General features: G+C 37.5%; 1 protein-coding gene across 1 annotated transcript in view; it reads right to left on the bottom strand.

Annotated features, from left to right (window-relative positions):
- The window catches only part of Vinc (vinculin), a 236040-nt gene that overhangs the window by 12575 nt on the left and 207013 nt on the right, over positions 1-16452 (bottom strand). The window contains exon 23 of the mRNA XM_081764025.1: positions 15436-15459. Within this exon, the coding sequence (XP_081620151.1) occupies positions 15436-15459 (24 nt within the window). The remainder of the gene's footprint in view (positions 1-15435; positions 15460-16452) is intronic.

Here is a 16452-nt window from a genome sequence, read left to right as displayed (position 1 = left end):
TACCTAATCACCGTTCGTTCGTCTTTTCTACCCGATTCTTTGTATCAGTGCAGACCCTTCTATTTTCACGCAATATGTAATAAATATGAATTGGTTGGTATATATATAACTTGTTTCAAAACAACACCGACAACGTTTGAGAGGTGATTCGTGACACCAAGATAAGGCAAAAAGTATAGATCAATCTGGGTGCAGATATGCTTCCTTTCGGAGTTATAGGCTGCCGAAAACATGAAAAAAAAAAAAATTTAAAGGTTCATAGCTCCAAAACTATGGGACCTACCGTAGTCGGGTCAAGACTTCACTTAGGAACTAATATGTACTCTATCCAAAAATCCATGTTTCAGAATCCTAAGGTACTCACGAAGTAATTTTTATAGAGGAAATTTGTCTTTGAAGTACTCACCAACTAGCTCTATAAAAATTGTTGTGGAAGTACCACAGGATTCTGAAACATGTGTATTTGGATAGGACACACATTAATTCCTAAGTGAAATCTTGACCCGACTACGGTAGGCTCCAAAGTTTTGGAGCTGTAGACCATTAAATTCATTTCTTCATGTTTTCGGCTGCCTATTAACTCCGAAAGGAAGCATTTGCGACCCAGGTTGGTCTATACTTTTTGTCTTATCCTGGTGTCACGAATCACCTCCCAAACGTTGCCAGTGATGTTTTGAAACACCCTGCATATAAATAGATTGTTCCGAATGTTTCGAATTCGACTGTTGCAACTATAGCTATACAAACTATTTTGTAGAAATAATAAATGTGTATAATTACAAGTTACGTGTATATGAAGAAGGCATCACGTAAGAAACAAATCTTTCAACTCCTATTTATTTTGAACTGAGAAACAACAGCTATTTTAAAGCAATTTCTGTGCTTGTACACGTAGTTTTCAATGCATTACGTTAAAATAAACGAAGCGAACGTTCTTTCAAACAAAGGACTACTGAACAATAAATGATTAAAGCACCGACTTTGTAGCACTTAAAACAAATTAATGATATTGCACACTCTCTACATACACCCACTCCTTGTTATTGTTAACGACGACTGGAATACTAATATCATGATTCCCGCAATCTACTACACAAATATTCAATACAAAAAGGGTACTCGATATAACGCCAGCCGAGGCCCAAACTATCAGCAGAGATGTTGAAATTCTCTTTTTGACAGTAAACAAAAGATACTACATTATATCTTGATTCTCAAATGTGATGTTTGCTCATTAATTTTAGTATAAAATACAACACTGCATGTACAATAACAAAACACCCGCGGGAAGGGTGTAAATTTTCTTATAGTTTTAGGATCTACACTAGTGTTGACAAAGTGTAGAGCCTCTGCGTATTATGAGTTGAAAGTCTCTTTTGAACTTCAGTTTTCAGCTTTACTAGTAAAAAGAGCACCGGAAATTATTCTTCATTAAGGCTATAATATACCATTGATAACTATGTAAGGGCTTAAAGGCATTCCGAGTTAACAATATACATAACTGGGAAAAACAAGCCTCAACGTTCCACAAAAACAGCCTAATATTTGAGAAATGCTGTTATCGAACTACTAAGCAACCTCAGGTCACTCAATTGAGTAATATTTCACTTGATGTCATTTGGAGACATTTTTATTTTTGGATTCTATTCTGTAGTTCTCAAAGAAACTATTCTGCAAACACATAATAGTAAATCGAAAATTCCTGTTCCTGGGACATGAACTGAAGTTATAATTTCACAAATACCAGCAGGATGTTTTGCTAATACCATGTCCAAACTTCAACAGGTAATTCTTTAAGAACAGAGTAAGGAGTGTGTTTACCGGCACTCGTTCTGGTCACCTTATTATGGACCGGCCTTGTAAGTATGGGTAGTCTGTAAAGTCCTTTACAACGGGCTTCAGAAGAAATCCACTGAACTGTCAGATTCCACAGTCATCTAACAGCATTATCTCTTACGGTCTAATTGCTCACCCTAACGAGTTGGGGCCTACCATCATATGCAATGACGGCATCCAACCGTTATAAGACAACCTCATTTTCCCCTTGGAGAACCCATAAGAGCCACAAGGTACCGAATCCCATGATATGACCACAGCCGAATAGAGTCCAACACAAACTAGGAACCTCAGAATGACCCGGAAGGAGAGGGGAGATAGAATCTTGGTCCTGTCTATCTACTTGTCGTTCAACCGGCGCCAAGAAGTACCATGCAAACGCCTAAGCAACCACCTTCCGGACTCAAGGACACGTCCATTTGAGGAGTATTCTTAAGGCTTCCCTCCCCCGGTAGGGATGACAGGGTATCAGTCCCTGTGTATCTCATTTTACGGAAGAGGTGCACTGTATATTACTGATACTAAGGGGTGATATAGTCCATCTGCACCAGGCAGATATTCCCATTTGAGATGCGCTAATCCCTCTCCCTCGGTAGGTGTGGGTACAATAGCCCGCCACATTGTCCTCAGACAACGTAGTGAGGAACTACGTACCTTATTTTCTTAATGGTGCGTGTCTTTGACCTATTTACGAGACTGACAGCCTCTTCTGACTCCTTATGTTTTCCAATAGAGGATCCCATTATCTCCACCTATGTCTACCACTCGTCGACTCAGACTCTTTGAGAAAGAAGCGGGCATAGAAGACGATATTTTAATTCTCGCAACCCTGTATTCGTCAGCTCAACAGGGAGTGTAACAGGTGGTCTGCACATATGGCTTAAGTCCCTCTCCATTTCTTAACACGGGCTTGGGACCCTAAGAACAGGCAACAGAAAAGTGTATATATAACATCGCATCGTTTCAGATATATAGGGTGAAGTGCAAGATACGACGCACGCTGCAAGGCATGGAAGAAGAAGCGGACACACTATCGGTGAACAGTCATCAGTACACCGAAGGCGTAGTTAAAAGATATGATGACTACTAGGAGCAATATTTAATTCATGCAATCTTCACAATGACATCCGCCTCTGGCGCAACGTTATTAGAGGAAGTGTTTAAAATGACTGACATGTTTCCTGCACAATGGGCGTTTGTCATCTATTCAGAACATTTTCCCAACATCTTGCATATCTCCGGAATACTGCGGTATCACGTACATATTGATATAAATGTTTTTGTTGCCTGTCCTTAAAGGAAGCACCTGCTGAAGTACCTTTTTGTACCTGCTGAAGTCTGTACATACGAGACGCCTTCAGAAAGTAACTTTCCCATGCGTCCCATAGCTAGGAAACCGTATGTTGCGCGAAGCGACTGCGTGCATGTGAGAGAGTAATGTCCTAACATAGCGCATGCACCAGCGGAACTTCCCTAATGCTTTCAGCAGCGTCGTGGGAGTGGTTGAAGATGGACGTTCCTATTCCAGTTCCCGCCGCGTGTGAAGTGCGAGCAGTGATAAAGTTTTTGAATGCATAGGGCATAGTGCCGATTGAAATCCATCGTCAGCTGTGCCAGGTTTATGAGCAAGCAGATGGTGTGTTGCTGGTGTAGACAATTTGCAGCAGGACGCCAAAATGTGCATGATGAGGAGCGAAGTAGGAGGCTAACCGTCATCACAGATGACCTTGTGAATCTTGTTCAGGAACACATCATGCAGAATCGTCGCTTCACAATAACGGGTCTCAGCAGTGTTCCCGCAGACTTCCCGCTCCTTATTGCACACTATTGGCACGGAGCGTCTGCTGTTCAACAAGTTGTGCGCCAGGTGAGTACGGAAGCGACTGACTCCAGAACACAAAGCAAGGCGCAGGGGTCAGCATTGACATTTCTGCAATAATACAGCTGACCATGGATTGGGAGCTGGAATAGGAACGTCCATCTTCAGCCACTGCCATGACGCTACTGAGAGCACTAGGTAAGTTCCGCTGGCGCATGCGTCATATTGGCACCTTGCTCTCTCACATGCACGCAGTCGCTTCGCGCAACATACGGTTTCCTAACTAGGGGACGTGTGGGAAAGTCACTTTCTGGATACGTCTCGTACTTCTGCGAACCACCCAGTATACTAGGAATGAGAATAAAGGTTTTATATATAAACTCAACTCTACTGCAAACAACCAACAAAATTCTGCATATTTCATTTCATAAACAGCACAGAGAACTTTAAGTGACCTGTTTTGTATTGGCTGGCCCTGTAAGTTTTCTTGTTAAATTGTGACGTTTTAAATACATGATGTTTCGTGATTCCTTATGGGAAACACCTTATACGATAAGTCCTTATAGGTGTGAGACAAGATTTTTGTAAATAAACATTATTAAAATAAAAAACTTCATCATTCTATAGCTTATACTTCTTAGAACTAGCGACAATACAGCAACTGCCTATAACGACAACGTATTTTAGTACCTAATATATGCTTACAGCTACACACAAAAAAATCTTTACAAGTTTCAGTTGCAAGCTACAATAAAATGCAAGCAGTTTCAAAAAAGTAAGGAAATAAATCTGGACATGCAGTAACATGCTCCATTCATACAATCGTTACTTACTCGAACCTATTAAATTTCCTGGTGCATATTTTTTTTTAAAGAAAAAAGAGAAATAAACAGACATTAAACATTCCAAAATACTAATGCTACAATGTTACTTTAATGCTATGTGAATGGGTTCCAATTATATGATTGCTTTTTATAGCTAATGTATATAGATTTTAAAAGAAATTAATTCATTGTATTAAACAGGTGCACAGTGTTTGGGGAAGCAAAGTGCAAAGTGAAATCTGATTATTGTTTGCGTAAAACCATGGAGATCCGCCTCAAGCTTCTTACTGAGACAGTAGTCAAAACACGTCAACGTCCATAATGACTAGAACTATATCATAAAGGGTGTTTATGGGAATCGAATAGTATAACAATGTTAGGAAATACGAGGTCTATCCGAAAAGTTCACAAACTTTTTTAAATTGTGGGCTAACCGATAATTAAATCTGAATATATCTTTCATATATACCTATTTGCAGGGGCAAATTTTGTGCAGTATCTGCCGAAACACTTTCGCTCTCTCCTCCTTTGTTGTTGTAGTATGTTTATTTCTGTAAACAAATATTAATTACGTTTTGTGATGTCTTTCTGCAGAAAATATAAGGGTGTCAGAGGAGCAATAGATTTCTGTGAAATTGTATGTAAAACTCGGAAAATCTTTTACTGAAACGTACCGCATTTGAGGATTCAAGTTTAGGAAAGACTCCAACGAATAACTGGTTCTTAAGAAGTCACTAGATCTCGTTCAGGAAGAACATTAACGTCAAAAACTGATTCAATTGGAGAGGAAGTTAATGAGCTAATACGTTCTAACAGTCACCCGACAGCTCCTCAAGTACCAGAAGGGGTTTAACATATTGGAAATTGTATGCCATGAGATTTTAACAGATATTTTGGTAGTGAGCCGCCTCACAGCAAAATTTCTGCCAAGGCTGTTCTAAGAGCATCTAAATCACATGCGTCTGCAAGTTAAGTTGAGATTTTCTGGGATAGGCTAGGTCTGATGAGAAGTTCATGAAAAATAAAACTGTGGTATATAAGTATGATGTAGAAACTAAACACCAGTCAGTACAGTGGGTAGAAACATCTTCACTCAGAAAGGAAGAGACAGTCATTAAGATAGATGAAATATCTTGAAATGAGAAGATAAAGACTGGATGATCAAAGGGAACAGCGATAATGCTCCATCGTAACTGAGCATCGCCACATACTACTACTGTAACTCAACGTCACTCGTTTCTCAATTTATTCACCACACTTAGCTCCATGAGATTTTTCTTGTTTTCATCAAATTAAAATTCGTTACCAAATACTGTTGTTTTAAGTACAGAAAGTTTGCTAGCGAAGCATTCCAAAACAAGCGTCCCTTTCACGGCAGAACTATTGGATTCGGTGCACTCACGGCGATATCACTTCCAAGAGCGACAAAACTGGATATCTTCTAAGAAATGCAAATAACTTATATTTGTAGTTGCGAACCTTGTCGAAGACCTCGTACTTTGAGTACTACTAGCACGTTATAAATGGTTGATCAATTTTAAGTAGATTTAAATGTATAGAAAACAATGCCTTGCTGAAAATGATCAGCATTTGTGCTTACTGGTGGTTTGAACGACGAAACATAAAACCAAAGTAATACAATGTTTAATAAAAATATGATTTCCATATTGAACTACCAGTTATTAGTAATGTACAGGAATTCAATCAAGCTACTGGGGGATATACTAATTGCCATAGTCAAGGGAATCTGCTCCAACATAGATTTCTTTTGCTGAAATCTATAAGAGCACACACATTGACTCGCTTTTCATTAAATCCAAGAAAACTTTGAGCCGAGAAGAATTTGAAACTTTTTTTTTTTAATATAAACAGCGTATAAAAGAATATTTTTTGCGAATTTCGACTTCTAAAGGGAGTATGGGGGAAAAGTAGGTTAAAAGCTCCTTTGCACTGGAGTTAGATCCATTCAGTTAAATCACTTGTTTGATGGAAGTTTTGCATCAAAACTAGCAAGAATATTACAAATCATTGTTATTATTATTATTATTATTATTATTATTATTATTATTATTATTATTATTATTATTATTATTATTATTATTTCACTCAAATAAAACTATCTTAATTAAAAATCTTTTTATATGGTTCTGAATGTAGAGAAGGCAAAGTAAGTTCATTACTCGAGATATAGCTATCTCAGCAACTAAACAACTGATATGATTCAGGCTGTAGCATTCACGAGACATGTACATTATTTAAGTAAAATGTTCAACATTCTATGTTATTGGAACTTAAAAAGATAAGCTACTTTTTATTCCTATCCACAGCAATTATGAATAAGTTGTATCTTGTTAATAAACCTAATATGAAGAGATTAATTGTTAATAATTGCAACTTCTGCATACTACGAAATACTCAAACTATTATGAGCCTGACTCAATAAAAAATAATACAAAATTTACCATTTTTGCTTGTTTTTCGTAAGTGAAAGGAGATAATGAAATGCTACTTACCACAATCATAGATAATGGTATTCTACAATAGAAAATATGAACCTCAAGATTTTTCAGTGTTGCCATCCATAGAAATTACGGTGCTGCCACAATAGCACTTCACCCAAAATCTACGCTCAAGCAGCGACTAGAGGAACGAACTCAACTGCATTTGATTACGTATCATGTTGTCTTGGAATCCTGTTAACTCCTTTTTAAATAATAGTTGTATTTGGTTCGTCATAAACAAAATAGTTTTAACATACAGTTATTAAATAATGTTATTTAAAAAGTAGTTCACAGAATACCAAAACAACATGATACGTATTCAAATGTAGTTGAGTTCGTTCCTCTAGTAGCTGCCTTAACTTAGATTTTGGGGGAGTTGTTATTCTGGCAACACTGAAAATTCTTCAGGTTTATATTTTCTGTTATAGAATAACATTATCTATGATTGTTGTAAATTGCATTTCATTATCTCCTTTCACTTATGAAAAACAAGCAACAGAAAAAAGGTAAATTTTGTATTATCTTTAGTACGTCAGGCACTTAATTGTAAATAGTCACGATACTAGCATTCCTGTAGCGCTAATGTGATTTATTTCGGTGAATTCTACATTACGATACGAAATTGCATGAAAATTTATGCATCATTTGCAAAGATACATTCGCTTCTATAGTAAATAATTCATGTAATATTCCTTTGTTTATAATTTCCAGATACTGATGGTGATTTTAGTTTGGAACTGAATAATGTTGATCACAGTGAAATGTCGAAATGTTAACTGTTTTCTGATTGGTTGATGAGAAACCTGTTGTAATGGGACACAACTTACAACCTAGTGGCATGCGCAGAAGACAGTGGCAGTGAATTTGGACTGCGTGTATGTGTGTGAGATGTCAGATTGTAAGCAGTCGATAGCGCATGCTACTGTATATCTTTACTCCATTTGGGGTGCTAAGACAAATGTATGGCTGATGCCTGTGATTTGTGTAGTACAGGAGAAGTGAGAAGACATCCGTTACAACACGTTGTAACTGTAATTCTCACGTGTCTTTTCGTTGTTCTTTCACTGTGTATGCGTTGATTTTTTCTCTTTTTTTTCGAATTTATTTCCTGTTTTGCTGTTTTCTGAATGCATTTGCAGTTGAAATAGGAAAACCTAATGCAACATATTTGCAAACACTTACGAACTACTGGCTAAATGACCAATACTTGACGATCTGAGCGCAGGGGCTATGAGAAATATGAAAACGCTATCAAAACTGAATGCCCTACTTACATATTACCAAGCACTGATACAAAGACAACCCACTACGTTTCACAAGCAAAAGACGGTGGATTCTGCCAAAGATTTAATACCAATTATATATTTAGTGGCAAGTACATTTAAGTCTTTTAATTTTTTTTTTAAAGTATGTTGTAATATTCTGTAGATAGTGAATAACGTACACGGAAGTTTAGCCCTTCACCTTTTTTATAAATATGTAGGCCTATATAATTATCGTACAAAGTCTTAATAAAATCTTTCTCTAAGGGGCCCATACACTATCAGTTTAAGTGAAGGAAAATCTGATCGTGACGTCAGAACTGAAGGAAAAACTGCGAACTGTAGGAATTCGTTCAGTTCAGTCAGTTCTTCATGTGGTTATTTGGACTGAACAAACGAACCATCTTTTTCTACGATAACTGTGCTGTTAACTGAAGGAAACATATAGTTCTCTCAGTTCAGGCCCTGTCATCATAGTAGCTAGTAAAAGTGAGGCATTGTTGGCTTTTATTCAAGCCTACCGTGGTCATCCCTACCATGGCCGTGCAACATGTGCATTATGCGAATATGTAGAAAACAGGGAAGGCGTATCATGTGTTACTTACAAAAATAAAAGAACTAAAACCTTAAGTGACACGTGATACTGTTATTTGAATAATAATAATAATAATAATAATAATAATAACCTACGGTGGCCATTTAGGAAGAAACTGCGGAAAGTGAACGAATCCAAGAAATCGGGGACTGGAGGTGAGGGAGTGTATGTTCCAAAGCTTTGGTATTTTAAGTGCACTCCACACCCTGATGAAACTGGAGCAACTGAATTGAAGAACTGAACTCGATTAACTTACGATACTCCACACACTATCAGTTCAGTTTACTGTACGTTCGGTTAAGTCAGTTTCTAGCGCACCTGGACTGATCAGTTAAAACTGGTAGTGTATGGGCCCTGTAAGTCTCGAATCACTTGCAATAAATGTTTCCAGTGTTGGATAAAAAGGACGCCCTCGGCAAATAATACTGAAAACACGTGTTTGTAGTAAAAACGTGTGGCTTGTAGTATGTGTGGATGTACGGATCCTTGCAATATACACTAAATTTAAGTAAAATGTTACGCATCTTCCTTAGCAATGACTGAATTCTAGTGTTGTTTTTAAACTATCAAATTTTCCTGTGAGATTCTGGCGGTAAATACATGAATGTAGCGAAATTTCGAGTGATCTCATTCGCAAAACTTTCAGCAACACTATTTAACACCAGAGACCTCAATCTACTTCTGTCCTTAACTGGACTGATGGATACTTGTGAGGCCCATTGACCCAAATTAAATTTGTAAATAAAAGCAACGGGTCTTCAACTACAAAAAATCTTTCTTTCTTGGCTTTCCTTCTGAATCTATTTAAAAAAAAAAAAAAAAAAAAAAGAATGTTTCCACCTCCAATGATAAGAAACTTCTCTGTGACAAAGACAAGACCATTTTTCATATCAAAATTATGATAACTAACTAAAATAGGTGTTCGCTACTGTTCGAGAATTGAGTTCTTGTATTTGACAAGAATCAAAAATTCATCCCGGGATTTGTTTGCCCATTTGCTTTAGGACTGTCTACGTGACCTTATACTAATGCGACCTAAACATGATTTATGAATGTAGTTTTTAAATAGGTCAGATTAGTGAATTTAACTACCATCACTATGAAGTCTGTTTCCAAGAAATATTTTAAATAATATTATTATGACAGATTTTGTCGCCCCTCGAAATTTGCCGCCACGTATAAATGTACGTGTTGCACATATGGTAGAACCGGCCCTGTCGCTAACACAAAATTGATTGCTTGTTTTTAAAAGCTTAGCGTTTCTCATCAGCGTCAAAGTTATATGAGAGGTAATAATAGAGCTTAACGTGGAACCCCAAGCGCCACCGGAAATTACATAACACGAAAGACGGTCATTAATTATTTAACACCAAGAGATAAAAGTTTCAACTAAACAGAGGAACAGGCCAACAAAAACCTCACTGTTTGTACGCGGTATTGTAGGTTAGGGGCTTAACTGGGAGTTGCATTAGTTCAGTGCTATAGAAGGATGTAACAGACAACTAATTAATCTATTGCGTAAAAGCTAATCACATTACGATTTCTATAACAATTGAGTCACTTAATTAAGGGGGACCCGAAAGTAAAAAAGTGTATACAGTGTTCCCACGACAATATATATAACACAACAGCAGATATAATATATGGAGTAGATGGATACGTGGCTGACCCTTATTGTCAACTAACTTGAGTATTTACGTAAGTATAAAAGGGGTCACGCATCACAAACACGGTCAGAGCTTTCTTAGGTATCGATTCTTGTTATTCTTTTAGCATAATATATTAATTGCTTTACATATAGGGTGTTACAGAAATATGTCACAACATTTTGGGAAAAGATTCCTCACATCAAAATAAGAAAGAAAAAAAAAAAGTTCATACGGATCCGTGTTCAAAAAGTGGATAGTTTCCGAGTTATAGCGTGCCAAAAACGTGAAATAAGTGAACGTTAGAAGTTCATAGCTTCATTATTATGGGATATATCATAGTCAAGACATCACTGAGGAACTGGTACGTGAACTATTGACATATCCATTTTAAGAATGCTGCAGTGCTTGCATACCAATTTTGAGAGGTAGGTTGAAAGTGATCAAGTACTCCCAAACAGCCTCTCTAAAAATTGGTGTGCATGCACTGGAGCATTCTTAAACATGGATATTTAGATAGTTCACATACTAGTTTCTCAGTGATGTCTTGACCTGACTACGATCGGTTTTATAGTAGTGGAACTATGGACCTTTAAAAGGTTTTTTTTTTTTTTTTTTTTTTTTTTTTTTTTTTTTTTTTTTACATTTTCGGCGCCCTATAATTACAAAACTATGCCCTTCCGACCACAGGTCCATATGAACTTCTTTTTCTATTTTGATGTAAGGAATTTATTACCAAAATATTATGACAATTTTTTGTAACACCCTGTATAGTAGAGATTAGAGGCCATTGTGGCTCAGTTCTAGAGCGCTCACCTGTGGTGCGTGAAGCCTCTGGTTCGGTCTCGTGCTAAGTGACCGTGTGCGTTAGTTTTCTCGGGGTTCTCCTGATGCTTTTTTTGAGTTTAACGTTCCTAAATTATGTTCCGAGACTACGGGAGATAGCAGTGATGAGATGGAATGAAAGTACGAAGAAAAGGGAGAACTCCGATGGAAAAACCCTTCCTTTCGACATCGTAATGATTATTTGATATTCATGATGACTCCTTCAAGCAGAAGAAAATAAACACAACATTAAATACTACGTCTCTTATTTCAGAGTACGTGTAGAAATTTAGCTACGTGTATTAATATTATCTACACTTAATTAACAATACCATAAATGTGGTTGTGATTAATATTCTAATAAATCAACGGTATAATGCCACAACATTCATTAATTTTGAATAAAAATGTATAGGATTCAAATTGGCAAGACATCCGTTCGATAATGACCAAGCATTTTAAGTTGATAATATTGAGATACACACACACACACACACACCAAAGTAAATCTAAAATAACCGTCATGCATATCATATCAATGAATACATTATGTCCATTGCTAGGCGTAGGTACAATAGTGGAAATGTCTACTCATTCTCCATTCCAGATGTGTAGCATGCCTTCTATCCAATCTGTTGTCATACAGTACATCTCCAATATGCAGATGATACCACAGAACTTCGACGGAGCTGCAATTATCTATGGTGCATTTTTTTAAATGTAATATTTATCGCTTCGAACCCATCTTAAAATATTAAGAACAGATTAAATTCGAATTAATATTTCACCCAATTTACGTAATTTTACAGACGCTGATTCAAAAGGTTGTTAACGAACTATTCATTACACAAAGTACAGCACAATATTGTGATAAAGATAATGTGAAAACACAAAGGAAAATCAATTGTTACGGGAAACTTGCTGGACAAACTGCCGTGTGATGTGAGTGTTAAAAGTTTTGAAAAAGTATACAGAAACAACTACTCCATACTTATGAATCAGAATTGTGCATAATCACTAATAATAATAATATCTCATTCATTTTCTTTCTTTTTTCCTGTTTCTTTCTTTTTCTTATTTTTCTTTCATTTCTTATTTCTTTCGTTTAGATATATGTTTCATACGTATTAATTCAGAATGTCAGCATCCAATCTTTCCAACTCGCCTGTTAAATTTTGTAAAACTATTGGAATTAATTGATTAAATATAATCAATTCTGTGACAGTTGTGTCCTCGCATTATTCTCTTTTGATGGTCATTCATTAGCCTACACCGGATAGTACAGTGTCATTTTAGTCACAACTGATTGGGACCTTACTATTTGCTCCCTAGCGTAGCAATTTGGTTGCCTCCAAAGTAATCTTTAGTCCATCTGTGGACTGAACAACTCGCATTATAACTGCAGAATTTATTATGAATTAATTTTGAGGATAATCATTTTATTTTGTGTAATGGACTTGAAGAATTGCATTTGGTTTTCATTTCTGCAGTTTCTTTCCTTTGTACACTACAATGGATTCTTTGTTCACGTATGAACCTCATCCGTGGGAATCGTCGACATAACGTACTCTCACAGACTGCTTATGTCATGATAATGCTCCAGCCAATCAGAGTACATATGCAGACGAAATGAATATAAATTCGTATGAAACGAGTGTTCGGAGGTTACATTTTACGTCTGGGTTCTGGATCCGTGGGCGGAGCTTCATAAGAGAAGCGGGAAAAGCCTTATTCTGCAAGATGGAGGAAGAGTAAATACATATGCGTTGTGCTAGTTGTTAAGTTCTGTTATTTTAATTTCTATCATCTTTTTGTTAACCTACAACAAATAAAGTAAGTATGTAACTCTCTCAAACACAATCAATTGAACTGAGAATGCATTTTATTCAATGATTTCCTCCATTGTTGATGTGCATAGTCCGTCTATTATAGGTTCTTTATATTCTGTTCTTCATAACGAGATAGAATTGCAGAAGTACAATGACTCAACAAAACTCATGGGATACCCACCTCATATCTGGTCGGGCCCCTCTGGTCCTGTGGAGCGCAGCGATACGGCGTGGAACGAAGTCTGCAAGTCCCTAGTACACGTCCGGAGGCAGTTGACACCACACAGTCTGCAGAGCGGCAGCCAATTGTAGCCTGTTCGTGGGTTGAGGATCCAACGCCCGGAGCCTGAATTCAAGGACATCCCAGATATGTTCAATGGAGTTCATATCAGGGCTTCTGGGTGGCCAGTTCAATCGTTGGGTCTCACCTGCATGCTCGTCGAACCAATCACAGACGATATTGGCGCGACGTGGCCCCGCATTGTCCTGTTGAAAGACCGCAATGTCGTCAGGGTGTTGAAACATCACAAACGGGTGGCCTCCGAGTAGCTGACGATACCGTGGACCAGCCAGTCCTCCAGAAAAACCGGAGGTTCATTCCATGCCAGAAAAAAGCACCCCACACCATAACTGATACCCCACTGGCCTGGACCACGCCCTCTTGGCATGCGGGATTCATTGCTTCATGCGGTCTGCGCCACACACGGTGCCTCGCATCGACATGGTATAGTTGATAACTACTCATCGGACCATATGAAGTTACACCACTGTTGCAGTGTCCATCCGTGGTGATTGGTGGCAAATGCACGCCGGAGTGTCTGATGACGCTGGGTTAGCAGTGGCACACGCGTAGGACGACGGCTCTCATACCGGAGGACACGCATGTTCCGACGAATTGTCCACTGCGTGACGTTTTTAACACAGCCAGTGTTGAACACCAATTCTCGGTACACTCTCGACACGGTTGAACTTGGGAAGCCGAATTCCTGCACCACCTCCGAAATCGAATGTCCCATGCGTCGAGCACCCACCACCATGTCACGTTCGAATGCTGTCAACTCACGACGACGTTGCATTTTACTGGATCTCACACACAGTCAGTTCCCACAACGTCTTACACACAACTGAAGCCGTCGCGGAGCCCTGCAGGTGGCGTTGAGCACAGGTGATGTCCATCCGCGAATCAGTGACATGCTATCCCATTAGTTTTGCTCAGTCAGTGTATATTGCTTTAACGTAACTTCTAATATTTTGGTTTATTAAGGTTGTTTGTGGTGAGGTTGGAACAAAACTTCGTTTTCTTTGAATTACATCACAATTTGCATGATAACAGCGCTTGTGTGCGGATAGCTTTGTATTGATTCTGGTTGTTATTGGCGAAACGGATTCCAAGTTCGATTTCCGAGCTTGGTTACTACCTTGGGTATCGTTTGCCATCTGCAATAATCAGAATAAATTTCACTTACTAGGGAGCTGTTTCTTGTTAGTAGTAATTGTAATCGAATGCTCTGTCGAGGCTCACAATAGTCATGCAATCTGACTGCGTCAGCGTTAATATTAGCGAACGGAGAGCAACATTACAGTACTTAGAGTAAAATTTAAAACTACGCATTGCTTTGTTTTTCACATAAAGAACCTCGAAACATATGATAAGCATCCACAGCTTGACCTATCCTCAAAGATATTATCACACAGTACTCTTGATAATTTCATCTGAAACTTTCTGTCTTGACAATAATTTGAATGTGAATATTATTATATTAGTAAAAAGGTGCTAATTTAAAGAATTTTTTATTATTTCTACTATGAACAGAATCCGTTATATGTTTAATTCCAAAATAATGTTTCCAGAAACTAAGTCAATCTTTTCTGGCACGGAAACCAAATTAACTAGTTCGTTGTGCTTAGTATGCTTCAATATAAACTAGCGAACTGGAAACAATTGTAACAAAAGTAAAGCACAGGTTCTGGAATTTTAAAATAGAGTGGCCCGGTAGACCCTCTATTACAAACAAAATATGAAATCATACGGCTATTTTATGCAACAAGTACGTGAATCAAAAATGCACCATAGATATTTGATTATCAAAAAATAAACGAAATATACTGAATAATACTGGAGTTCTCCAGGATACTGTTCAGAACAAACGAAATCTTCGCATGCTCTAAGAAAATCAAGATTTTTTGTAATCAATTCAACGTGTGCTACAAGGAGAGAAAGGGATAAAAAAAATCTACAGGAGAGAGAAACAGTGGGAACAAAACTGAAATGTAAACTGTTACCCCCGCGAATCTCACCCTCTTCAATTCTGGGAATCACCTCTGTTAAGGAAAAGAAGTCAACAGTTAATAACACTTTGTTTCAATTCACAAAGAAAGAAGAAAAGTTTACAAATAACATGGCACTGAATCTCAATACAACATATGGGCATCCATTCGAAATACATTCAATAATAATAATAATACAATACGACGGTTCATTAACTATTTATTGATTTTAGAAAGGCTTACAACTCAGTTAGGAAAGAAACATTGTAAAACATTCTTACAGAATTGGAATATTAAAAAAGCTAATTAGATTAATTAAGATGAGTTTAAAAGAACCCCAAAGTAAAGTCCGAGTAGGAAAATTTTTGTCCACAAGCTTTCACGTCGAGAATGGCTTGAAACAAGGAGATGCGTTGTCGCCATTATTATTCAACGTTGTGCTGGAGTACGCCATAAGGAAAATCAAAGATAGCAACCATGGCCTAGAGTTGAACGGTGTTCATCAGGTTATGGCGTATGCTGATGATGTAAATTTAATAGGGATGATAGAACAATAGAAAGAAATGCAGAAGTCTTATTAAACGCTTGCAGAGCCATGGTTTTTTAGAAGTAAATGCAGAGAAAACTAAATACGTGGCACTTCGTCGAGATCATAATACTGCAAATTACGGGTGGGTCACAATATCAAATAATACTTTTGATAAAGTAGATAGTTTTAAATACCCATTCAAAAGAATCATCATCAGAAATTAAACGTCGACTAAAAGCACGGAATTCATGTTATTATTCTGTTTAAAATCTCTTGTCGTCGCGAATTCTGTCGAGGAATTTGAAGCTTAAAATATATAAAACGATAATCACACCTGTTGTTCTATATGGTTACGAAGTATGGTCGTTTCCTTTGATGGAAGAACTTAGACTGAAAAAATTTGAAAATAAGACCTTGAGACGAATATTCGCAGCCACGAGGAACGGAAATGAGGACTGGCGGAAACTTCATAACGAGGAACTACATAATTTACACGGTTTACCAAACATTGTTAGGGT

Source organism: Thermobia domestica, chromosome 7 (genome assembly GCF_964235325.1).
Source record: "Thermobia domestica chromosome 7, izTheDome1.hap1.1, whole genome shotgun sequence".
In the NCBI taxonomy this organism is placed as follows: domain Eukaryota; kingdom Metazoa; phylum Arthropoda; class Insecta; order Zygentoma; family Lepismatidae; genus Thermobia; species Thermobia domestica.
This window is presented reverse-complemented; position numbering and strand designations above follow the sequence as displayed.